We start from the raw sequence: 24,154 nt of genomic DNA, 5'->3' as shown, positions 1-24,154 counted from the left end.
AAATGAACACTTTTGAGAATTTTTAGGGGGAGGGTGGGTTGGGGGCTGAAGGATTTTTGGGGGAAATTTTGAGGTGCGAATTTTTTTTTAACGAATCGTGATGGTTTGGAGACGTTTTTAGAATTATGGGTGCACTTTTGGAAGGTGTTGGCTTCTTTTGACGGGGAGGGGAGGGGGAAGAGCACTTTTGGGAATTTTAAGGGGAGGGGGAGAAAAATTTTTGGGGGAAATTTTGAGATGCGAAAATTTTTTTAACGAGTCGTGATGGTTTGAAGAGGCTTTAAGAATTATTTTTTGAAAGGTATTGGCTTTTGTTGACGGGGAAGGGGGGATAAAATGAACACTTTTGAGAATTTTTAGGGGGAGGGTGGGTTGGGGGCTGAAGGATTTTTGGGGGAAATTTTGAGGTGCGAATTTTTTTTTAACGAATCGTGATGTCTTGGAGAGTTTTTTAGAATTATGGGCGCACTGTTGAAAGGTATTGGCTGCTGTTGACGGGGAAGGGGGGTAAAATGAACACTTTTGAGAATTTTTAGGGGGAGGGTGGGTTGGGGGCTGAAGGATTTTTGGGGGAAATTTTGAGGTGCGAAATTTTTTTTAACGAATCGTGATGTCTTGGAGAGGTTTTTAGAATTATGGGTGCACTTTTGGAAGGTGTTGGCTTCTTTTGAGAGGAAAGGGGGGGGGAAGAGCACTTTTGGGAATTTTAGGGGGAGGGGGAGAAAAATTTTTGGGGGAAATTTTGAGATGCGAAAAATTTTTTAACGAGTCGTGATGGTTTGAAGAGATTTTAGGAATTATGCGTACACTTTTGAGGGGGGTAAAATTGACACTTTTGAGAATTTTTAGGGAGGGGGGCGGAAGGATTTTTTTGGAACCGTGGTATTTTGGAAAGGTTTTCGGAATTAACACATGCGCACAATTTAAAAAAAATAACATGAAAACGGCTGCAATAGAGATAAATTCTATAGATTTTTTTCCACAACGAAGAAGTTCACTCAAATTTATGTCAAACTTTTTTATTATTAGCTCATTAAATTATCTTAAAAATTCCCGTTCGACTTTTTTTACCCCTTTCAAAAGGGGGATTCAAATGGAAAAGAAACATTTACGTAAAACAATTGCTCCCCTCACCCCCTAGAGTGTTCTTTTATATTTCCACAACGGAAAGGTTCTCTGGAATTCATGTAAAAACCTTTTTTGTATCTGATTAAATTATTTACAAAAATCCCTTTTGATAGTTCTGTTTTACCCTTTCCAAAGGGAGATTCAAATGAAAAAAAAAAACATCTAGGGGAGCGAAATAACTCCGTCGGTGATGCAGGGATTCACCAATCTACCCGAATTGGAGTGGGGGAAGACTCGAAGACATCATCAGCTGATTTTTGGAGCAGGAGGACGCAGGGGAAGATGGCGAAACTCCGGCACGCCGTGTGGGAGCTATCATCGAATTTCTCGTCGAATCGATACTTTTCAAAATTACTCTCGTGAGTTTAATTACTAATATTTGTGTTCGTATTTGATCGGAGTTGTGGGTTTGTTGTGAACTTCGTGGTGACATGTCTTCATTTCATGACGCAATGTTAAACAATGTTTGAAATCGGGGTGAAATGGCTTTGAATGTCCAATCAGAATTATTAATTAATTGAGATGTGCTATTGAATCAGAAAAATTCGACATTTTTTAGAAAGATTTGTCTCGAAATTTTGGGATTTCAGAGGGAATGTCGAGAAATTTCTCTAGGAAAAAATTAAATTCTTGGGAAACTGACTTTTGACATTTTCTCACAAAATGACCCATTAAGGGGTTAATTTAGGAATTCAAAACGACTGTGAAAACTGAGAAAAATCAAACTCTTTGTTGACTTCATTATTCAATTGGTCATTACGTATATGAATGAATTTTTTGTTGAGAATTCAATTTAAGAAAATTTTCTGTTAAACATTTAATTACCTTCAGAAAAGATGTGATGACATTTCTCCGAAGGAAGGAGGAATGGCTGTGAATGTTCAATGAGAATTATTAATTAATTGAGATGTGCTATTGAATCAGAAAAATTCGACATTTTTTAAAAAGATTTGTCTCGAAACGTTGGGATTTCAGAGGGAATGTCGAGAAATTTCTCTAGGAAAAACTTTAATTCTTGGGAAACTGACTTTTGACATTTTCTCACAAAATGACCCATTAAGGGGTTAATTTAGGAATTCAAAACGACTGTGAAAACTGAGAAAAATCAAACTCTTTGTTGACTTCATTATTCAATTGGTCATTACGTATATGAATGAATTTTTTGTTGAGAATTCAATTTAAGAAAATTTTCTGTTAAACATTTAATTACCTTCAGAATAGATGTGATGACATTTCTCCGAAGGAAGGAGGAATGGCTGTGAATGTTCAATGAGAATTATTAATTAATTGAGATGTGCTATTGAATCAGAAAAATTCGACATTTTTTAAAAAGATTTGTCTCGAAACGTTGGGATTTCAGAGGGAATGTCGAGAAATTTCTCTAGGAAAAACTTTAATTCTTGGGAAACTGACTTTTGACATTTTCTCACAAAATGACCCATTAAGGGGTTAATTTAGGAATTCAAAACGACTGTGAAAACTGAGAAAAATCAAACTCTTTGTTGACTTCATTATTCAATTGGTCATTACGTATATGAATGAATTTTTTGTTGAGAATTCAATTTAAGAAAATTTTCTGTTAAACATTTAATTACCTTCAGAAAAGATGTGATGACATTTCTCCGAAGGAAGGAGGAATGGCTGTGAATGTTCAATGAGAATTATTAATTAATTGAGATGTGCTATTGAATCAGAAAAATTCGACATTTTTTAAAAAGATTTGTCTCGAAATTTTGGGATTTCAGAGGGAATGTCGAGAAATTTCTCTAGGAAAAAATTAAATTCTTGGGAAACTGACTTTTGACATTTTCTCACAAAATGACCCATTAAGGGGTTAATTTAGGAATTCAAAACGACTGTGAAAACTGAGAAAAATCAAACTCTTTGTTGACTTCATTATTCAATTGGTCATTACGTATATGAATGAATTTTTTGTTGAGAATTCAATTTAAGAAAATTTTCTGTTAAACATTTAATTACCTTCAGAAAAGATGTGATGACATTTCTCCGAAGGAAGGAGGAATGGCTGTGAATGTTCAATGAGAATTATTAATTAATTGAGATGTGCTATTGAATCAGAAAAATTCGACATTTTTTAGAAAGATTTGTCTCGAAATTTTGGGATTTCAGAGGGAATGTCGAGAAATTTCTCTAGGGAGAAATTAAATTCTTGGGAAACTGACTTTTGACATTTTCTCACAAAATGACCCATTAAGGGGTTAATTTAGGAATTCAAAACGACTGTGAAAACTGAGAAAAATCAAACTCTTTGTTGACTTCATTATTCAATTGGTCATTACGTATATGAATGAATTTTTTGTTGAGAATTCAATTTAAGAAAATTTTCTGTTAAACATTTAATTACCTTCAGAATAGATGTGATGACATTTCTCCGAAGGAAGGAGGAATGGCTGTGAATGTTCAATGAGAATTATTAATTAATTGAGATGTGCTATTGAATCAGAAAAATTCGACATTTTTTAAAAAGATTTGTCTCGAAACGTTGGGATTTCAGAGGGAATGTCGAGAAATTTCTCTAGGAAAAACTTTAATTCTTGGGAAACTGACTTTTGACATTTTCTCACAAAATGACCCATTAAGGGGTTAATTTAGGAATTCAAAACGACTGTGAAAACTGAGAAAAATCAAACTCTTTGTTGACTTCATTATTCAATTGGTCATTACGTATATGAATGAATTTTTTGTTGAGAATTCAATTTAAGAAAATTTTCTGTTAAACATTTAATTACCTTCAGAATAGATGTGATGACATTTCTCCGAAGGAAGGAGGAATGGCTGTGAATGTTCAATGAGAATTATTAATTAATTGAGATGTGCTATTGAATCAGAAAAATTCGACATTTTTTTGAAAGATTTGTCTCGAAATTTTGGGATTTCAGAGGGAATGTCGAGAAATTTCTCTAGGGAGAAATTAAATTCTTGGGAAACTGACTTTTGACATTTTCTCACAAAATGACCCATTAAGGGGTTAATTTACTAATTCAAAACGACTGAAAACTGAGAAAAATTCTGTTGGATTTTTCGCTAAACTTCGCTAAATTCATTATTCAATTCATCATTAGGTATATGGATGATTTTTTTGTTGAGAATTCAATTTAAGAGAATTTTTTGTTATGCTTTTAATTACCTTCAGAAAAGATGTTATAACATTTCACCCGAGGATCACTGATTAATGAGTAACGTAAAAGGGAAATCGAGTGTAAATTTTCTTGATGACAAGTCGATAATTATCCCAGTAATAAATTATTCTAGGAGAATATCCCAAAAAATAATTTTTACGAAGAGTTTTTATGCAAAAAAATACCTCTTGACATTTATTTCCAGAATCACTCATCAAATTTTCACCGGAAGTCGATTTCATGCCTAAAAAAATACGGTTTCCGAAAGTTTAAACGATATTAATTACTTATTTATAATCGACGAATGTTGAAAAAAATAATAACTCTGTGCAAAATGTAATTTGAACGACGCTGAGTATTCACGATTTTTTTCAAATTTTTTTCAAGCAATTTAATTGGCAAATTTGATGATTGAAAATGGTTGACTCTATAGCGTGGTCTGTACCAAACAGTAAAAGATACTTGAATATCCTTAAGCTTGTGTGGTATTTAAAATTCTGTTGATCAGGTCATAAAACCGTTTCTTATCTTGTCTAAGAGAGGTTCTAACGAAAAAAGTCTTGAGATATCTCCCTGAAACCGTTTATTATCGAGAGAATTTAATTTCTCAAAAGATGCGAAATATCATTTTGTTATTTTCTGTTCTGTTTCACGCCATCATTTCTGAATCACCTTTTTTTTTCATTTGTTTGCAGACCTCCTTGGTGTCAACACTCATTGCAGAATGGAAATCTTCGTAAAGCAGCAACGAACGCAGCTGAGGACGTATCTGAAGATGCCCTGATCATCAGTGACAGTTGCGTGAGGAGACTGAAGGAGATATCTCAGGATGGCGCTTGTTTGCGAGTTACTGTCGAGGGTGGAGGATGCTCTGGGTTCCAGTACAAATTTGATTTGGATTCTACGGTTCACGACGATGACAAGTAATCAGATAATGATGATTCTAATCTCTTCAATGATGAAGAACAGATTTAATGAGCAGATGAGTTATCAAAATATGAAAATTCACTGTTTGAAATTTATCGAGTGACAGTTCCACTGAAATTTTAAGAAATTTCAACTTCGAAAATTCGCCATTTGATGAAATATCAATGGAAAGTGTAATTTTCAATTCAATTATTCCAGAAAATTAATAGAATCAGAAAAATTCAGGTGCATATGTTGAATTTTTAATTAATTGACAATTCAGCGTTATTTGGTACTGAACATTTATGTTTTTATTAATAATTACAGGAAGCTGGGAAATTCTCGTCTTTCTGCTTTCGAAAAATTTTGAATTCCATTAAATTTTCAGTGACGTTTCAAGTTTGAAATTTCATCGATTGATGAATTCATTTATTTATTAATCCTATTCTTAAATTGATAAATTTATCAATTACACCATCAACAAGTGAATTAATCAGTTGATAAATTGATTAATTCCTTGAGAATTCAGTAGTTACAAAAATGAAATTGTCAATTAATTGAAAACTCAAAATAAATTGCAAATTTCAATTTTATTTTATATAAATTAATAGAAATCAGGGGAATTCAGGAACAATGACTGAACATTTGTTTGGATTGAAAATTCAAATAAGTTGGAGAATTCTTGTCTTTCCGCTGCTCAAAAATTTAGAATTCCACTAAATTTTCAGTGAAATCTGAAATTTCATAATTTTTTTTCTCCTCCGATATAAATCAACGTCTATCTCCTAAAAATGTCGACTAAACTGCATAAAATCCCACTTTTCCCTAACAGTTTTCGAATTTGAAGATTTCACCAGTTATGAAATAATCTCAGAATTGAGTAATTCGGAAAATATCAATAGACTTTTCCCCAGACCCACTCGTTCCCCAGACATTACATAATTCCTGAATTCATCTTCTGTTCTTCATCACTCTTTCACAATTCAGTAACGAAACGGTAACACAGTTCAAGTCGATTTTGACTATTGGTCCGTTTTTAATCAATATCTCGGAATCTAAGGCAAATAGCAAAATGTTTATTATCACCTTTTTTGTAGCTCTTCATTCGCTCTACAAAAAAGGTTATTATGAAAATTTCGCCATCTCGCTTAGATTCAAAGATATTCTTTGAAAACAGCTGAGGGCGACCGAGCCAAGTCGACTACAACATTTAAAAAAATATATACAATCAATTAATGTGAATGGGTCATTCCAGAGTTTTCCAAAAGGACGGAGCCAAGATCATAATAGACTCCACCTCCCTGGAGTACGTGAAAGGCTCAACGATTGATTTTCACTCCGAATTAATTCGCTCTGCCTTCAGAATAATAAACAACCCCCTTGCTGAACAAGGCTGCAGCTGTGGTGCAAGTTTTGCTATTAAGGTTGATTGACACTAAATATTAATAACTGTTGAATTCATGTAGTTGTATATTACAGTATATATTTTTTAAAATGTTTATCAAAGCTTAAGATATTCGTCAATTTGTGGGATCACGCTGTATTTTAGATAATTTACTTCAACTCCAGAGTCTCAACGTTCATTGATAAGTTATTAGTGTACATACTAGTTAATTATTAAAAACGTACGACAGATAAAAGTGAGAAAATGGTGGTTCAAGTGGTGATTCTTTACTGGCCTTCAGTTTAAAATAAAAATTGAGTTTATTTTTCTGCATCGATTTCTTTTTAAATCATTAATTCATTGCCATTGAGTTCTCCCTTATTTACATTGAATTGCTGATTATTTGAATTTATTTAGTCCATGGAATGTTGAATTGGTGGAGGTTAGTGGCAGTTGAGATCACTTTTGCCTTCCTTTTTTACCATTCTGTAAAAATAATCAATTTAGCACTTAATTTGGATGACAATAAACATTTTGGAATGTTTTAGCTGACGAGTAAATGAAAAAAATCTAGTAATGAGTGAGTTTGGAAGAGAATATCAAGACTTTTTATAATAACTATACTAAAATACGTTGTGTTAAATTTATAGAAATTGTATAATGAAAAAATCCTAAAATTCTCAGTAACAATTGAAGAAAAAATGTTAGAAAACTTTCTTTATTGAGAGTTTCATCGGCCACAAAAGAAGTCTTAATATTTTCCCCTCAAACCACTTGTTACTGGCATAATTCCATAATTAACAAAATTAATATGGCATTCCTAGAATGGAAAAAATCATTTTAAAAAATGAAGAGAAACGAAAAAAACGATAAAAATGATAGTATAATCTTGCGAATATCAGGAAATATTGTTTATAAGTCATGAAATTTACGATAAAAAAATCTCGTGACTTCTCTCGATTTCAAAAATTCATAGAAGTTTATTTTAATCACCTTATGTTCAAGTTCATATCGCAGTTGTTGAATCTCCTCGGTCTGCTGAATGAGTTTTTCATTCATATTAGCCAAATGTTCAGTCATAGTACTCAACTGAGCCTTATAACTGCCCTCCTGAACCTCTTTATCCTCCTGAGAGCTGTTCCAGTTGGATACAGCCTCCAACAATGCGGCCTCACACTTCTCCCTCTTCTCCTCGCTGTTATCCAGATGCACACTCATAACTTCGTTCTAAAAATAATATTGAAAAAATTCTGTTAAAGTTAAATGACCAGTGAAGTGACAAAATACTCTGAGAGAAAAACAAACACGTTGTCAAACAAGTCTTGTTTGGGCCAACAAATCGCTAGTTGAAAATTGCCAAAAAAGAATTTATTTGGTTCGAATTTGAAAGTCTCAAACATGAATAATTGCTCTGCTTTCGACAGCAACGAAATATTTGGCTCGAGAGGCGGATAATTCACACCAGACGGTGCCTTTACAGAATGAAAATATCTCATATCGAGGAAAATTTATCAACAAATATTATCCTTAAGTTACAAGATTGCTATCATATCATTATTATTGACTTTGTCGTTTTTCTCTCAGTGTACAACAGAAAAAGTGGGTTAATTTCCCTCGAGTAAATGTTCCAATCCATCAAATATTCTCACATGGAACGTATAGTTTTTCGGCAGAGGAAATTTTTTCCCTCAGTGCACTTAATAATGTAATTACTTACATTAGCTGCTATGGCAAGATTCTTAGCATGACATATGTGTTTCTCATTGACCAATCTCTCAATTTCACGTAGAAAATAATCACGAATTTTCGCCTCTCTGGCTTCAATCTCTTCGGGTATTGCAAAAGGTGCCTTTAGCCTTCCAATCTGCAAACAATCAATGAAAATAATACCATTATTAATCGTTAAAATCAAGAAACTAAGTATTACAACTATCAGAACGTTCGAAAAACAACGAATATCACCAATTTCATGGGTATATAAGCAATAAAATAAAAACTCACCAGATTACTAATCTCAGCAGGTTCCAGTGTCCCCTCCCCGCCCGCATAAATCTCCTTCTGGCGAATCTCATCATACTTAATCTTGAGGATATTATAATCACTCTTGTACTGGTTCAGCTCCTTCTCCAGGTCACTCAGCTTAACAAACTCGAATTCATTATTCTCCTCGTGGCAATCCGGAGTTTTCTGGGTCCTCCCCTCCCCGAGGGACTTGGAGGACCTCCTGGAGCCGGAGGGCGACGAGAAAGGGGAGTGTCCCTCCTGCCTGTGGTTTATCATCCCCACCTTCAGGTCGTAATCATACTTTCCCTCGACACTGGACCACGAGGCCGTCTCCTCGTGCTTCTGGCGCTCGTTGATCCTCCTCTGGAGATCGCTCCTCTCCCTCTCGAGTTTGTCGATCCTCTCCTGATGCCTGGCATCCAGATCCAGCCTGGACTTCTCAGACAGGTCCAGTCTGTACTCCAAATGTTTAATCCTGTCGTTCAACTCCTCTATTTCGTTGTCCTTGTCTGAGAATTGTGACAACAGCTGAGCATTCTCGACGATCTTCTTCTGGAACTCCTCGACGTAGACGTGGTTGGGGGCAGGTGGGGGCAGCTCCTTGTTCTCTACGGACTTGCTGCGACCCTTCTTCGATTTATTCTGGAGGTGATCGAGCTCCTCTTGGAGGACTGTCACTCTTTTTGTCAACTGATGGTTTCGAAATGTCAGACTGTCCAGCTCTTGCTCCTGTCTGCGGAGGGTGACGTCTTTGCTCTTTATCTGATCCTTCAGGTCACCGTTGCGGGTCTGCTCGTCTATCACAGCTTTTTTTAGGACACTTGCCTGCGCTCGTATCTGGAACGAAAAGGTTGAATGGGTTGAAGATCGAGGGGAGGAGGAATTTGGGGATTAATGGGATGATTTTTGTGTTTAAGCCCCGGGTGTACTATCTTTCGAATGTTATCTGGATTTTTTTTATCTTTCGTTATCCAAAATTGTCAATTGAGTGGTACGTCATGTAGAAATTTCCGAAATTATGATAGAATGATAAAAAAATAGAAAAAATTCTGAACTTTTTCAAAGAGCGTTTTTAATTGAGATTTAGAATGAGTTGAAAAAAGGGGAATTACTAATATCTGATTCGCTGTGGCAAATTATCTATTAGGTGTCATTTTCCATGGTGGATAACAAAACACTAACTCCTCATGGGAAGTGACAGCTAGGTATCTCAATTTTCGAAACAGTGGTATGTAGTCATCTGCCATTTTTATATAATAAAAGTGTGATTAAAAAATTCTCCAAAATATTACAACTTTTTTCAAAGAGCCTTTTCCGTAATAAATGTCTCTGTGCAGTGTGGGAAAAGATTTACAAAATCAGTCTTCCCCCTCCATGATATTGGGTGACAGGCCGCCATTTGTCACCGTAAATCAGATACATTTTTCAATTTCTTGTTATTCAACTTATTTTGAATATAAATTAAAAATGCTCTTTGAAAAAATTAAGAATTTTTTCTACTTTTTTTTGATTATTCATTCATAATTTTTCAAAACTTCTGCATGATGCAGGACTTAATTGACAATTTCAGGTGACGAAGGATGAAAAAAAACATCGAGATAACGTTCAAAAGATAGTACACCCGGGCCTTAAGAGTGTGTTATCTTCCGAACGTGATGTTGATTGTTTTTCTTTATTTTTATCATTTAAGGCCCGGTTGGGCTATCTTTCGAATGTTATCTCGATTGTTTTTCTATCTTCATTATGTAAAATGTATCACAATTTCCATTGGATTTTACATCACGCAGGAGTCCTTGAAAATTATGATAGTACAATCAAAACAAAGAGAAAAAAATGAATATTTTCAAAGAGCGTTTTTAATGACGATTAAGAAATAAGTAATTAATAAGGATGAAAGTAAGGGGCAATGTAGAAAAACAGACCATTTTTTATTGTTTATCACGACAAATTTAAGACATAATAACAGTTTTTCAAAAATTTTTTTTAATTGGAAAGATTTCTCAATGGAAATCTCCACTTCATAATTTTCCAAATATCTTTCAAACAATTCAAGGTATCTTTTTTGATAGAAAACATCAAAATCCCATTTTTGTAGCTCAAAAAATTCCCCGGAAAAAATCCTAAATGTTCTACTTCCTCGACAGGGAATTTATTTATTTATAGAATTTATTATGAAAATGCTAATTGACCTGCTAGAACACATCATGGATAACTGTATGATAAAATCAAGAAATAATAAGTTTAATAATCATTTTATCAAATTGAAAAACTGAAATAACTCCAAAACGATTGGGTTAACATAAAAAAGTCATAAGACACATTTTATAGCCCTCAAAATCCTCTACAAAAAACATATTCTCACATTTTCACCTCAAGCCACTCCTCATCCCAGAAACCGCAAAAATTGATTAACAACTTTCTAATCAAGTTTTCCCAATTAAAAATCTCCCCTCCATAATTTTTCAAATATCCCAAAACCCATTGGACTTATCAAAAAACATCAACAGACCATTTTTGAAGCTCACAAAATTCCCCTGAAAAATCCTAAATCCTCTACTTCCTCCACATGGAATTTATTTATTTATGGAATTTATTATCAAAATATTAATTCACTTGCTAGAAGACATCATGAATAACTATTGCTTATCATGATAAAATCAAGAAATAATAAGTTTAATAACCATTATATCAAATTGAAAAACTCAAGAATATTTTTTCAAATTGAAAAACTCAAATAACTCCAAAACGATTGGGTTAACATAAAAAAGTCATAAGACACATTTTGTAGCCCTCGCCATCCTCTACAAAAAACATCTTTTCGCATTTTCACCTCAAGCGACTCCTCATCCCAGAAACCGCAAAAATTGATTAACAACTTTCTAATCAAGTTTCCCCAATTAAAAATCTCCCCTCCATAATTTTCCAAATCTCCCAAAACCCATGGGACTCATCAAAAAACTTCGCAATACCATTTTTGTAGCCCACAAAAACCTCCCCCAACCCCCACCTCCCCAAACATCTCCGAAACCCTTCAACAAAAATCCCAAACCTCCACCTCCTTCCGCCGCCCCATCCCCCAATTAATGCAATTACCCTAATTACCCACCTTGGAGTACTCCGTCGCGACCTTCTGATACTTCATATGCAACTGTTGCCCATTGACACTCTCCATCTCCCCAGTTCCGCAGCCCTCAACGATGATTACCAATCCCCTAAATTAATTATTGCACTCTTCAATCACCAGTAACCGAGTATTTCCTGTCACATCACCGAAGGCCCGCATCTCCCTCCTCGCGCCCCTCGAAATCTCACAAACAACCCGTTAAAAAACCAAAAATAATCCCAATATCCCATCAACAATCACATGCCTTTTATTTATCCCTCCGAGCAAAAAAAAAACGAGAGAAAAATCACAGAATTGCTGTTCACTCCCACGTAAAAGTCCTCAAAACGCCCCCAAATCCGCTGACAGCGGCTCTACTTCATGACTCTCAGTGTCTGCAGGCCCTCCAGATGAAAAATGTCGCACCAGCCCGAGCAAAAAAAAATACAAAATGAATATTAACAATTGTTGCTGGGTTCGATCACTTCACAACTCATTTTTCCTTTTTCCTGTTCCTCCGTTGACGAACGGAACAGACGACTGACGACATCTGGCGCTGAACGAGGGAATCAGAACCGTTGCGACGAGTCACGTGACCGTTGTTTATCTTTTGAATTCGTGTCCTTGATTCGGCAGACGCCGGTGTTTCGTTTCATTCGCGCGGCAACCGAGACGAGAAGAGGAAGCAGAAGCAGACGAGAGAAGAATTCTCTCGATTGTCGACGATTTTGCCCTGAATAATTGTTAAAAAATTGTTTTGTTGGGGGAGAGGAGAGACCAACAGGTGAGAATTTTGGTTATTTCGTTTTTTTGGGGGTTCTCGGGGATTGCTGGGGGTTTTTGGTGGCGAAGGAACGCCACTGGAGACGAGACGTTCTTTGTTTGGATTTTTTTTTGTCATTTGAGAGGTTTTTTTTGTTTTCGTTGAGGAACTGAGGTTGAAAGTGGGTTTTTTGATGGATTTTCCGAGGTATTGGCATTCATTGAAGTGATTTCTGAGGGGATTTGGGGGTAATAAAGGGGTGACATTGGAATTATTCGGACGACCACGTGATTGAAGATTTTTCTTTGTTCTTTGACCTTGGGAAGAGGGCTAGACAGGTCGCCGATTGTTTTTTTTTTCGTTTGAGAGGGTTTTCTCATTGTTCTCAGCGCTTCATTACTTATCTGACTGTTGAACAAGTCGATTAGGGGAGGGTGGGGTAAAACGGACACTTTTGACTTTTTTTTAAATATTAATGAGGGGTTAAAATGTTGATGAAATTTAATCATTTTTTTTTTCAGTACAAAGAACAATTCTTTCCCTTTGTGACGAGCCTAAACTGAGCTCAATTCATAAATTCGTTTCTGAGTTATAAATTATTTGTAAAAAGTCTCAAGTGTCCATTTTACCCCACCCTCCCCTATATTTTTCTTGTTCGGTATTAGGATTAATTGAAGTGATTTCTGAGGGTTTTTGGTGGTAATAAAGAGATGAAATTAGAATTTTTGGGATGATCACATGATTGAAGACTTTTCCTTGTTCTTTCGTTTGCTTTTTTTTTCGTTTGAGACGTTTTGTTCATTGTTCTAAACCCTTCATTAGTCACCTGGGTGTTGAACAAGTTCATCAATTGTGTTTTTCCTATAGAAAAATAAATATAATAAAGAGAAAAAAAATGGAATTGTGTAGTTCAAGGTTTGATGAATAATATTTGTCCAATTATTTTCATTTTGCGAGGGATTCACTAGTGATTCACGAGTATGGCATCTCGATTCTGATCGAACAACATATTGACAACAAGACTTCGACTCTTTGTTTATTTTTTTTCGGTCGTTCCTGCCAGATATTTTGATATCGTGGTTGAATGATTCAGGAGGAAATTAGATTTTTCCATCTGGTATCCTGAATTACTTATTAAGGAGAGATTATTTATTTAGTTTGAAACGATTTTAGACGATTAAAAATTGATTTCATGGAATTTGCGTTTTTTTTATGAAGAAAAAAGCTAAAAAATGAAATCAAATTTTTGTAATACAGTTATAAAGATTCCTGTTGTGCTTTGTTCGACGTAGATCACACCATGGACGACCCCATGGCCTTTTTCTACGGCAAGGCCCCGATGAAGACGGTGGTCCTGCACAAGCCAGCGAGGAAGTCTTACAAATTGTCCACTGACGTCGCCTCGCTTTGCTGCGCCTCCGAGACGAGCACCCTGTCGACCTGTGTGGGCACTGATTACGCTGATGAGTACCTGGAGAGGGAGGATCAACTCCTGCGTGAGGTGAGATTTATTTTGTTTGTTTGAGAAAGATAATTGATGATAAAATGACAGTTCTTGAATATTTTTTCTTTCGAGTTAAGGCCCGGGTGTACTATCTTTCGAATGTTATCTGGATTTTTTTTTCTTTCGTAATCCAAAATTGTCAATTGAGTGGTACATCATGTAGAAATTCCCAAAATCTATGATAGAATGATAAAAAAAATCAGAAAAAATTCTGTACTTTTTCAAAGAGCGTTTTTAATTGAGATTCAGAATGAGTTGAAAAAAGTGGAAATTACAAATATCTGATTCCCTGTGGCAAATTATCTATTAGCTGTCATTTTCCATGGTGGATAACAAAACACTAACTCCACATGGGAAGTAACAGCTGGGTATCTCAATTTTCAAAACAGTGGCATGTAGTCATCTGCCATTTTGATGTGATAAAAGTGTGATTAAAAAATTTTGAAAAAATGTGTACAATACCAATTACGAGTTAGTTTTTTGAAATTTGACTGCTACACAACAAATTTTGTTTTTTTTAAGGCCCGGGTGTACTATATTTCGAATGTTATCTGGATTTTTTTTATCTTTCGTAATCCAAAATTGTCAATTGAGTGGTACATCATGTAGAAATTCCCAAAATCTATGATAGAATGATAAAAAAAATCAGAAAAAATTCTGTACTTTTTCAAAGAGCGTTTTTAATTGAGATTCAGAATGAGTTGAAAAAAGTGGAAATTACAAATATCTGATTCCCTGTGGCAAATTATCTATTAGCTGTCATTTTCCATGGTGGATAACAAAACACTAACTCCACATGGGAAGTAACAGCTGGGTATCTCAATTTTCAAAACAGTGGCATGTAGTCATCTGCCATTTTGATGTGATAAAAGTGTGATTAAAAAATTCTCCAAAATATTACAACTTTTTTCAAAGAGCCTTTTCCGTAATAAATGTCTCTGTGCAGTGTGGGAAAAGATTTCCGAAATCAGTCTTCCCCTGCATGATATTGGGTGACAGGCCGCCATTTGTCACCGTAAATCAGATACATTTTTTCATGTTATTCAACTTATTCTGAATATAAATTAAAAATGCTCTTTGAAAAAATTCGGGAAGAATTGCCCTTTTTATTGAAAAAAAAAATGTCATATAACTTCATTAACAATTCAATAAGTCATTAGCATTTGAAAAAAAGTCAAAAGGGTTTATTTTACCCCATCGTCCCCTAATCCAAAAGGCTCGAATTCCTGTCTGTCTAACATTCTTATTTCCTTCCTTTCGTCAGTCCTCAGCCCTCTACAGGAGCATCCCTGGCCCCGAGGGCGGGAGTTACGATCAAATCTCCCTGACAACAGCAGCCAGCAACGTGCACCTCGACGAGGAGCAGGCAAAGATCTACAACACCTACGACTTGAGCTACACCCCCAGGAATCACCTGTCAATTGCTTCCTTCCAAGATCAAATCACCATCATGATCGAGACGAATCCAGTGACGATAATCCAGGGCCCCACAGGCTGTGGAAAGACCACACAGGTCCCCCAGTTCATTCTGGACAGCTGCTACAGGAAAAAACTTCCCTGCAACATCGTCGTCACCCAGCCCAGGAGAATAGCAGCAATGAGCATTGCAAAACGAGTCAGTGAGGAGCATGAGTGGCCTTGTGGCACTCTCGTTGGCTTCAAAGTTGGTCTTGTCAGCAACACAAACGAGGAGACTCGACTCACCTACTGCACCACAGGAGTCCTCCTCCAGAGACTCGTCCATCAAAAACACATGAACGATTTCACTCATGTCATTATTGATGAGATCCACGAACGAGATCAGGACATGGATTTTCTCTTGCTGGTCGTCAGGAAATTCCTCAGATCTAACTCTCGGGGGGTCAGGGTAGTCCTCATGTCGGCTACTTTCAATGTGGAGAAGTTCTCGAAGTATTTCTCGTTTTATGCAGGTCAAAAGCTCATCTCAGCCCCAATAATCGACGTAACAAAACGCAATCTCTTCCTAATCCGCGAGTTTTACCTTGACGACCTCCATGTTGTGAAGACTAAGCTCCCCGAGGTGAAGGCCCACGAGCCCGAGGTATCCAAGGAGATGCTGCAGTTCGCAGCTTCACTCATGAAACTCATGAACAGAATCGACGAGGAAGTCGATCGTTTCGGGAGCTCCAGCTCGACCGATCGTCCCACCATTCTGGTGTTTCTCCCTGGAATACACGAGATCGAGGAGCTCCACAATCTCCTCGACGCGCCAATGAATGAGTCCGACAAGTGGGACATTGTCGTTCTCCACTCGTCGATCACCAGTGAGGAGCAAGGAAGAATATTCGAGGCACCCCCTCCCGGCTATCGCAGGATTATCCTGTCCACAAATATCGCTGAGAGCAGTCTGACTGTTCCGAATGTAAAATACATCATTGACTTCTGTCTGACGAAACAATTAGTTACTGATCCAACAACGAATTTTCACAGTTTGGAGTTGACCTGGGCGTCACATGCCAATTGCCAACAGAGAGCTGGACGAACGGGGAGAGTGATGGACGGCAGAGTCTATCGGCTCGTCCCCAAATTGTTTTATCAACAGGTACTTCCCGCTGAGAACCCCCCAGAGATCGCCAGAGCCCCCCTCGAGAACATTTACCTCAGAGCAAAGATGCTGAACATGGACAAGCCAAAGGCCCTTCTAGCCCTGTCACTGGACCCACCAGACCTCAGTAACATCACTCGAACTGTTCTCAACCTGAAGGAGGCTGGAGCCCTCCTGGATGTTGGAGACGATCCCCACGATGGGGAGCTGACTGACATGGGCAGAGTGATGGGACAGTTGCCCCTGGAGATTCACGTGTCCAAGCTGATCATCCTTGGGCATGTCTTCAGTGTCCTGAGGGAGGCCATAATCATCGGTGCGAGCATGTCTGTCAAGAACATGTTCAGTGCACCCTTCAAAGAGAAAATGCAGGCGTACAGGGCCAAGCTGCTGTGGGCCAGGAACACCAACAGCGATGGAATCGCTTTCTTGAATGCCTTCAAGGCCTTTATGAATTTCAAGTTTCAGAATTCCAGGGCCAAGGACCCGAGCTCCGAGCACGCATGGGCGAGGAGGAGCTTTCTGCAGATCAGGGTTATGAGGGAGGTTGAGGCCACTGTTAATGAGATCACGCAGAGGCTGGAGAGTTTGGGCATCAAGGAGACCAGGGGACCACTGAAGATTCAGTGGAATCCCACTGAGTTTCAGTTTGTACTGAAGGTTATCATTGCTGGGGCTTTCTATCCTCAGTATTATTTGGCTCATCCCAGGGCTGATGAGAGGAGCAGTGTCAAGGAGCTGGGAGGACTGGATCCTACTAAGACGGTTTACCTGACAGGTTCGTCATATTTTTGGGATTAAGGGAGAGTGGGGTAAAACGGGCCCTTTTGACTTTTTTTGTGGTTGTCATAAGTCAGAAACAAATTCATTAATTGAGGTCAGTTAATTGAGCTCATTCTAAAGGGGAAGAAGTGTAGTTTCCATGGAAAAATATTATTTTATTTTATTGAAAATTGAATGAGCTGTCAAGATTTTTGAAAAAATTAAAAGGGAACGTTTTACCCCACTCTTCCCTATGAATTAGTTGGGATAGAGGATCTTTTGTATTTTATGATTAATTTTTTTTTCACTGTTTTGAAAATTGAGATACCTAGCTGTCACTTCCCATGAGAAGTTAGTGTTTTGTTATCCACCATGGAAAATGACACCTAATAGATAATTAGCCGCAGCAAATCCGATATTTGTAATTTCCTATGTTTTCAACTCATTCTGAATCTCAATTGAAAACGCTCTTTGAAAAAGTTCAGAATTTTTTCTCTTTTTTTTTATCATTCTGTTATAATTTTTGGGAATTTCTACATGATGTACCACTCAATTGACAATTTTGGATTACGAAAGATAAAAAAATCCAGATAATATTCGAAAGATAGTACACCCGGGCCTTAAATCTCTAATCAATAAAATACCTTCAACAGGATGGCCCTTCAGTCAGCCAGGGCAGCTCTACGCCAAGCGTTTCCAGGAGGCCTTCCAGGAGGTCCTGAGTGCAGATTCCTCTCGAATCGGTGTTAAATTCGATCACTCAAACCGAGTGTACATTCAATTCAACAAGACTGAAGTGAAGGACCAGAGGGACATGCCAGATCTTCCAGGGGACATTCCAGTATCAGTCTACCAGGCCCTGAAGCTCAAGTCCATTGGAAACGCCATCACCATTCCCCTCATGCCAGCAGATGCAGCCAACAAAATGGCTGAAGAACTGGGAGTGGAGAAGGACCCCATAAACCTGTATCTCCCACGTCCCAGGAGGACTCCGAATGGACCAGCTTTCAGGCTCAGACCCGAGCTGCCTCCCCTCGACCTGACGTACTTTCCCATCGAGATCCAGAGGATCGTCGATCCTGGCCGCTTCTGGGTGACGAACAAGGACGAGCAGACCAGACGAAACCTCTCCAAGATTAAGAAAATCATCAGTGCCATGGACGCCAAGGGGCTGGAGTCGTTTGAGACCAATCCGAAGGTTGGGACGGTTGTTCTCGCCCCCAAGGACTGCACCATGGACGACAAGAGCCCTCAACTGACGGTTGTTTACGATCGTGCAGTCATCCAGAACCTCTTCTTGGTGACGAGACACGAGTACAATGCTCAGGTCTTCTTCATCGACTCTGGGTTCGTTTCAAAGCTCAGGATTTCTGATCTTCGCTGTGTCCCGGTGGACTCACCACTCGAGCAGATACCAGCAGCTGCTCTTCAGTGCGTCCTGAGCCATGTCAAGCCAGCGATACTGAATACACTCACGGGACAGTGGTCTGAAGGGGCGAAGAGGGTTTTTGAGGAGCTTATTACGGGGGAGGAGAAGAAACTTTATGCAGAGGTTTGGTTTTTTTTTTGCTTTTACTTTCGAATGGAAGCTTTGTAATCGGTTAAATTTATGTTTCCAATTTTTTGTGTTAATAAGTTCTATGCGTTGACACCAATTGGAATTCAATTTCTCATACAGATTTTAAAAAATTGATATCTCTTGAAAAATCGATTTTTCAATGATCACCCAAAAAAACTTTCATGAAAATGGAATTAGTCACGGCTCAAAAAAATTTCATGTTTCATCGTTCGCTTATCCAATGGAATGTTAAATTTTTTGTATAATTTCACCCAAATTACGTTTTTTTCTAAATTTTTGTCATAAAATTAAATTGACGAATGGGATGATTAATGGCCTCAAAATATTGTGGTCCTCAGAAAGCTAAAAAATACTTTGATATCGTTACCACATTAATATTCACTGTTCTTCCCAAAAGATTCCAGACAAAAAAACATCCTCATGAGACTGTAAAAAATGCTTTAATATCTTCAAAAATCATATTAATTCAGTTTCTCCTTCAAAGTTAAAAAGCAGTTCTTGGCAAACTATGAACGGTATTTTGACATCACTTGATACATTTTGAAAAACTATCGACGACGATGTCAAAAAAATTCTCACGAAACGGCAAAAAGTACTTTTATATTTTCAAACTTTCCATAAAAGTAAAAAATGTGAAATAAAAAAAAAATAATAGTCTTATTCGTTATTTACAAATAAATAATTGAAATTGTTTAAACTTTCGGAGAGCTTATTTTTTTAGGCATGAAATTGATTTCTGGTAAAACTCTGACCATGAATAAATTTTTTACGATTCCAAACAGCTGAATTTTATGATGAAAAATTGATTATTCATAAATTATTTGTAACAATTGGTCATAGTCTCAAAAAATTGCAATTTTTTAATTATTTCATCAATATTCCTCCAAAAGTAAACTTTCTATTTTTTTCAGACTTTTAAAATGTTTTCTGAAGATTCAATATCGAGATTTAAATTCAGACCTGCAAAGTTTAAATAATAAAATCACTGTAAAACGTCTGGAAATTTAGGATCAGATGGGGCTCACACGATAGTTCTGATTTTCGACTACAAAAGTAGAAAATCATTTCACTGTAGAAAAAAGGCCCAAAGTACTCTGAAAAATTCAGTTCTTAATCGAGATTTTCTCCATTCCAGGTTTATTCAGTCGTCAACTCAGTGGCCTCCATCTACCTCCACGTCTACAACAACAAGTCCGAGACAATCCAAGTGAACGACTTCCTAGTTCGAGAGGGCTACGCAGAGTGCAGAGAGGAGGACTACCTCTCCAAGGCGAATCACAACATCAGAGAGGACGTGAACAAATTATCAATCGACGAGAAGAACACCCACACAGAGCTCCAGCACAGTCAGCTGTACCTCTCCGACTCCTACGTGGAGCCTCCAGACGTGGTGGACTGTCCCATCACCGTCACCCTGACAGGTCCCAACTCACCCCTGGAAGTCAAGCTCTCGAACCTGATTGGAGCTGGTGTGGGACTGTCCATTGGCATCGATCCAGTCTCAGTCAACTGCGTTCTGCTGGATCCAACTCTCAACGATCCTCAAGCGAGACTCGTCGTAGCTGGATCTGTCAGTCAGGGCTTCTGCTCCGGGAATTTGACCCTCAGAAACACGACACTGATGCCCAACATTCCAGGACTGACGCATCTCCTGGCCCTCATCTTCGCTCCCAGGGTCGAGCTGAGGGCTAATTCCATGAAGACGAGGAATGTTGGAGCCCTGTGTGGCCTTGGGCACGAGAAAGACAGCAAGAGGAGTCTCTTCCCAGAGCACGACATGACCCTCAATTTCGATGTCGACATCAATCTCGATGACCTCCAGAACATCAACAGACTGAGGTACTGGATGAGCATGGGGATATTCGTCAACACTGATGAGGACAAGGACGAACAGCAGATCATAAACGATACGATAAAGGCCCAGACGAAAGTCAAGGAGAGCCTGTTCACACTGATGAGCAGAAAGAGGGATCCCATCATGGCTGAGGTCGACCTGAGACACGGAAAGTGGTGCAGGTACAAGGACTCGGAGTTCATCGATCCCCCGAACGTCAACAAGTTCGAGAATATCATGATTTACAAGCTGCATCGGGCTCTCGACCTCAAACAGCAGGACGATGCGAGGGAGGGAATGCTCATTCACCTCGAGGAGCTGAAGAGGAAGGCCTCGATGAAGGTGAAGGACATGCCTTACGAGGAGATGGAGTGCTTGCTCTGCACTCAGAAGATCTCCGGAATTCTGCATCTGAGGACCCATATCACGTCGAGCTATCATTGTATGCTGGAGAAGCAGCTGATGGAGGCGAATGAGTTGTAAAGAATGAGGTGATGACAGTTTTTTCGTTGAGATGGTGCTAATCCTCATCAGAATTACCATCAGAGTTCGTTACAAAAAATGAGATGACTGTCATGAAGAGTTGGGAAGGAGGGGTAATTGAAGAAATTCTGCAGAAGGAATTTCTCTTGGCATTCAGCGGAGGAGAATAGGCTGATGGAGGTGAATGAATTGTAAAGAGTCAGATGACAGTTTTTTCGTTGGAAGAAACTACTTTTTTTATTGTTTTATGAACTATGAGGTATAGTTCAGAGCTATGAGTTATTTTTCTGAGATATAGTTCAGAGCTATGAGTTATTTTTTTTCTTTATGAAGACTTTGGCGATGCCACTGATGAGGATTAGGGGAAGAAAGAGAAGATGGTGTTAATGCTCATCAGTATTACCATCAGAGTTCGTTAAAAAAATGAAATGACTGTCATGAAGAGTTGGGAAGGAGGGGTAATTGAAGAAATTCTGTAGAGGGGATTTCTCTGGCCATTCAATGGAGGAGAATGGGCTGATTGAGGTGAATGAGTTGTAAAGAGTGAGATGATGACAGTTTTTTCGTTGGAAGAAACTACTTTTTTTATTGTCAATTTTGCGAACTATGAGGTATAGTTCAGAGCTATGAGTTATTTTTTTTCTTTATGAAGACTTTGGCGACGCCACTGATGAGGTGGGTGTTCATTAAAAAAGCGAAATCCTCACGATTATCACGAGGGGTTGAAAGAGGGAGGGGCTGTAGAAAAAATTCTGTACAAGTTGAATGCTCTTGGCATTCACCTGAACAGTGAAATGACCATGACAATTTATGGTGAAGACCTTTGAAAACAGTTTTTCATTAAGAGTCTAGTTATTAATATGTTCTCATTATTAATTATTGATTGATTCTACGAACTGTGTTTAGGATCATTGTTTTTAGTGTTTTTTCTTTCATGAAGACTTTGACGATGATGAGTATAAGGATTAGGGGCAGGACGGAGAGACGATGATGACCGTTAAAGATAGGTCTAGCTTTTAGGTTCTTTTTTTTCATTAGCAGAGTCTAATCGTTTCATTCTTATTTTTTTGTTTATAACTGTGGAAGACAGTTTGGATATTCTTGTTTTTTTATAGACACTTTGACGATTGTATTGTAGTAGTTTATAATGAAAATTTTTCATTGATTAATAAAGATGATACCAAAGTGGAGGATAAAATACGTGAGAAGTGGTGGAACTGGTTGAGTGGAAACTGGAGATTAGATGGGGGAAATGAACGGTTTTAGAAGAAATTCTCTATAACGAAGGTCTTCTGGGGTTTCTCATACATGAAGATCATTAATTCATCATCATTAAGGCCCGGGTGCACTATCTTTCGAACGTTATCTCGATGTTTTTTTTCATCTCTCGTCATCTGAAATCGTCAATTAAGTCCTGCATCATGCAGAAGTTTTGAAAAATTATGAATGAATAATCAAAAAAAAAAGTAGAAAAAATTCTTAATTTTTTCAAAGAGCATTTTTAATTTATATTCAGAATAAGGTGAATAACAAGAAATTGAAAAATGTATCTGATTTACGGTGACAAACGGCGGCCTGTCACCCAATATCATGCAGGGGGAAGACTGATTTCGTAAATCTTTTCCCACACTGCACAGAGACATTTATTACGGAAAAGGCTCTTTGAAAAAAGTTGTAATATTTTGGAGAATTTTTTAATCACACTTTTATCACATAAAAATGGCAGATGACTACATANCTAGCTGTCACTTCCCATGAGGAGTTAGTGTTTTGTTATTATAGCGAATTAGATATTTGTAATTTCCACTTTTTTCAACTCATTCTGAATCTCAATTAAAAACGCTCTTGAAATAGTTCAGAATTTTTTATATTTTTTTTATCATTCTATCATAATTTTTGGGAATTTCAACATGATGAACCACTCAATTGACAATTTTGGATTACAAAAGATAAAAAAAATCCAGATAAGATACGAAAGATAGTACACCCGGGCCTTAATTCTAGAAGTTTCTGAAATGTAGTTGGATTGAACAATCTAGTATAAATCTATTTCAGAAAAAAAAAATTCGATAGACAGTTTTTCGCAGAAAATTTAATCTTTTACAAAAAAAGTCTCCATTTTTATTAAAAAAATTGTTGATTACAGAAGTAATTAATAATCTAATTCTCTCAACCGATTTCACAGCTCGAATTAATTAAACTTATTTTACTTTTAACAACACTAATTTATTGATTCTTTTGAATAATGAATGATATCTACAAAATATACAGATGATCGAAAAAAATGAGTACAAAAAATATTATCCGTGTACAGAAGAAATAATCCATTAGATATTAGTTATCGATACATTCATAATAATTCATGAAATTAAGGCCGTGATGGATTATCTTCATTTTTCCATCTTCTCTTCATAATTTAAACGTCACAATTTCCATTGGATTTTACATTATCCGAGAGTCTCTAAAAATTATGATTGCACAATCAAAAAAAGTAGAAAAAAAACTAAACACTTTGAACGAGTTTTTAAAATTTTTTAAATAAAAATGAGGAGATAAGTCCTAACCCCTATAGGCATTACCTAATGGCTACAGTTAATTATTAATTTGCAATTTCCTCCCTATTGGATTTATTCTCCAATATTAATCAAAAACACTTCAAAAATGTTCTTTCTTTTCAACGTTTCTTCAATTACATAATCATAATTTTTTTGTGACTCCAGGGCTATGCAAAACTCAATGGCAATTGGAGAACATTTCAGATTACCAAAATGAAAGAAAAGCAGCCAAGATCACGTTCGAAAGACAATGCACGCCAGCCTTGAAGGGTAACAGAAAGCCGCTAATTTTCCAATTTTTTAAGCAAATTTCCCGCTCAAAGTTATTAATATTTTTTTAATCCAAGAAATTAATCTCCAAGAAGCGATAATGGAGATCAATGTGCTTTGGGTTAAAAAAATATTCGTAACTTTGAGCAGGAAATGTGTTTGAAAATTTCGGA

General features: G+C 37.1%; 3 protein-coding genes across 3 annotated transcripts; 2 read left to right on the top strand and 1 right to left on the bottom strand.

The window, feature by feature from the left end:
- Positions 1-1,327: 1,327 nt before the first annotated feature.
- On the top strand, positions 1,328-6,814 carry LOC107035980 (iron-sulfur cluster assembly 2 homolog, mitochondrial). Its single transcript, XM_015253653.2, has 3 exons — positions 1,328-1,487; positions 4,964-5,191; positions 6,430-6,814. Exons 1-3 carry the CDS (start codon positions 1,411-1,413, stop codon positions 6,605-6,607), a joined length of 483 nt encoding a protein of 160 aa, XP_015109139.1. The 5' UTR covers positions 1,328-1,410; the 3' UTR covers positions 6,608-6,814.
- LOC107035978 (ERC protein 2) lies at positions 6,638-12,188 on the bottom strand. The gene is made up of 5 exons (XM_015253652.2): positions 11,669-12,188; positions 8,560-9,399; positions 8,276-8,422; positions 7,552-7,785; positions 6,638-7,044 (listed from the first exon to the last, which is right to left on the bottom strand). The coding sequence occupies exons 1-5, from the start codon at positions 11,732-11,734 to the stop codon at positions 7,018-7,020; spliced, it is 1,314 nt and encodes a 437-aa protein (XP_015109138.1). The 5' UTR covers positions 11,735-12,188; the 3' UTR covers positions 6,638-7,017.
- A 153-nt stretch (positions 12,189-12,341) lies between these two features.
- LOC107036092 (probable ATP-dependent RNA helicase spindle-E) lies at positions 12,342-22,508 on the top strand. The gene is made up of 5 exons (XM_015253831.1): positions 12,342-12,449; positions 13,721-13,929; positions 15,197-17,276; positions 17,914-18,812; positions 19,975-22,508. The coding sequence occupies exons 2-5, from the start codon at positions 13,729-13,731 to the stop codon at positions 21,154-21,156; spliced, it is 4,362 nt and encodes a 1,453-aa protein (XP_015109317.1). The 5' UTR covers positions 12,342-12,449; positions 13,721-13,728; the 3' UTR covers positions 21,157-22,508.
- The last annotated feature ends 1,646 nt before the right edge of the window (positions 22,509-24,154 follow it).

Source organism: Diachasma alloeum, unplaced genomic scaffold, assembly GCF_001412515.2.
Source record: "Diachasma alloeum isolate Michigan unplaced genomic scaffold, Dall2.0 Dall_scaffold_00203, whole genome shotgun sequence".
In the NCBI taxonomy this organism is placed as follows: Eukaryota; Metazoa; Arthropoda; class Insecta; order Hymenoptera; family Braconidae; genus Diachasma; species Diachasma alloeum.
This window is presented reverse-complemented; position numbering and strand designations above follow the sequence as displayed.

What these genes read in the sequence shown, in the direction of transcription:
- LOC107035980 (XM_015253653.2), top strand. Translation starts at nt 1,411, where the DNA reads ATGGCGAAACTCCGGCACGCCGTGTGGGAGCTATCATCGAATTTCTCG. An exon ending in TACTTTTCAAAATTACTCTC is followed by an intron (nt 1,488 to 4,963) that starts GTGAGTTTAATT and finishes ATTTGTTTGCAG; the next exon opens with ACCTCCTTGGTGTCAACACT. An exon ending in ACGGTTCACGACGATGACAA is followed by an intron (nt 5,192 to 6,429) that starts GTAATCAGATAA and finishes GGGTCATTCCAG; the next exon opens with AGTTTTCCAAAAGGACGGAG.
- LOC107035978 (XM_015253652.2), bottom strand. Translation starts at nt 11,734, where the DNA reads ATGGAGAGTGTCAATGGGCAACAGTTGCATATGAAGTATCAGAAGGTC. An exon ending in TCGCGACGGAGTACTCCAAG is followed by an intron (nt 9,400 to 11,668) that starts GTGGGTAATTAG and finishes TTTTCGTTCCAG; the next exon opens with ATACGAGCGCAGGCAAGTGT. An exon ending in CTGCTGAGATTAGTAATCTG is followed by an intron (nt 8,423 to 8,559) that starts GTGAGTTTTTAT and finishes GATTGTTTGCAG; the next exon opens with ATTGGAAGGCTAAAGGCACC.
- LOC107036092 (XM_015253831.1), top strand. Translation starts at nt 13,729, where the DNA reads ATGGACGACCCCATGGCCTTTTTCTACGGCAAGGCCCCGATGAAGACG. An exon ending in AGGATCAACTCCTGCGTGAG is followed by an intron (nt 13,930 to 15,196) that starts GTGAGATTTATT and finishes TCCTTTCGTCAG; the next exon opens with TCCTCAGCCCTCTACAGGAG. An exon ending in TAAGACGGTTTACCTGACAG is followed by an intron (nt 17,277 to 17,913) that starts GTTCGTCATATT and finishes TACCTTCAACAG; the next exon opens with GATGGCCCTTCAGTCAGCCA.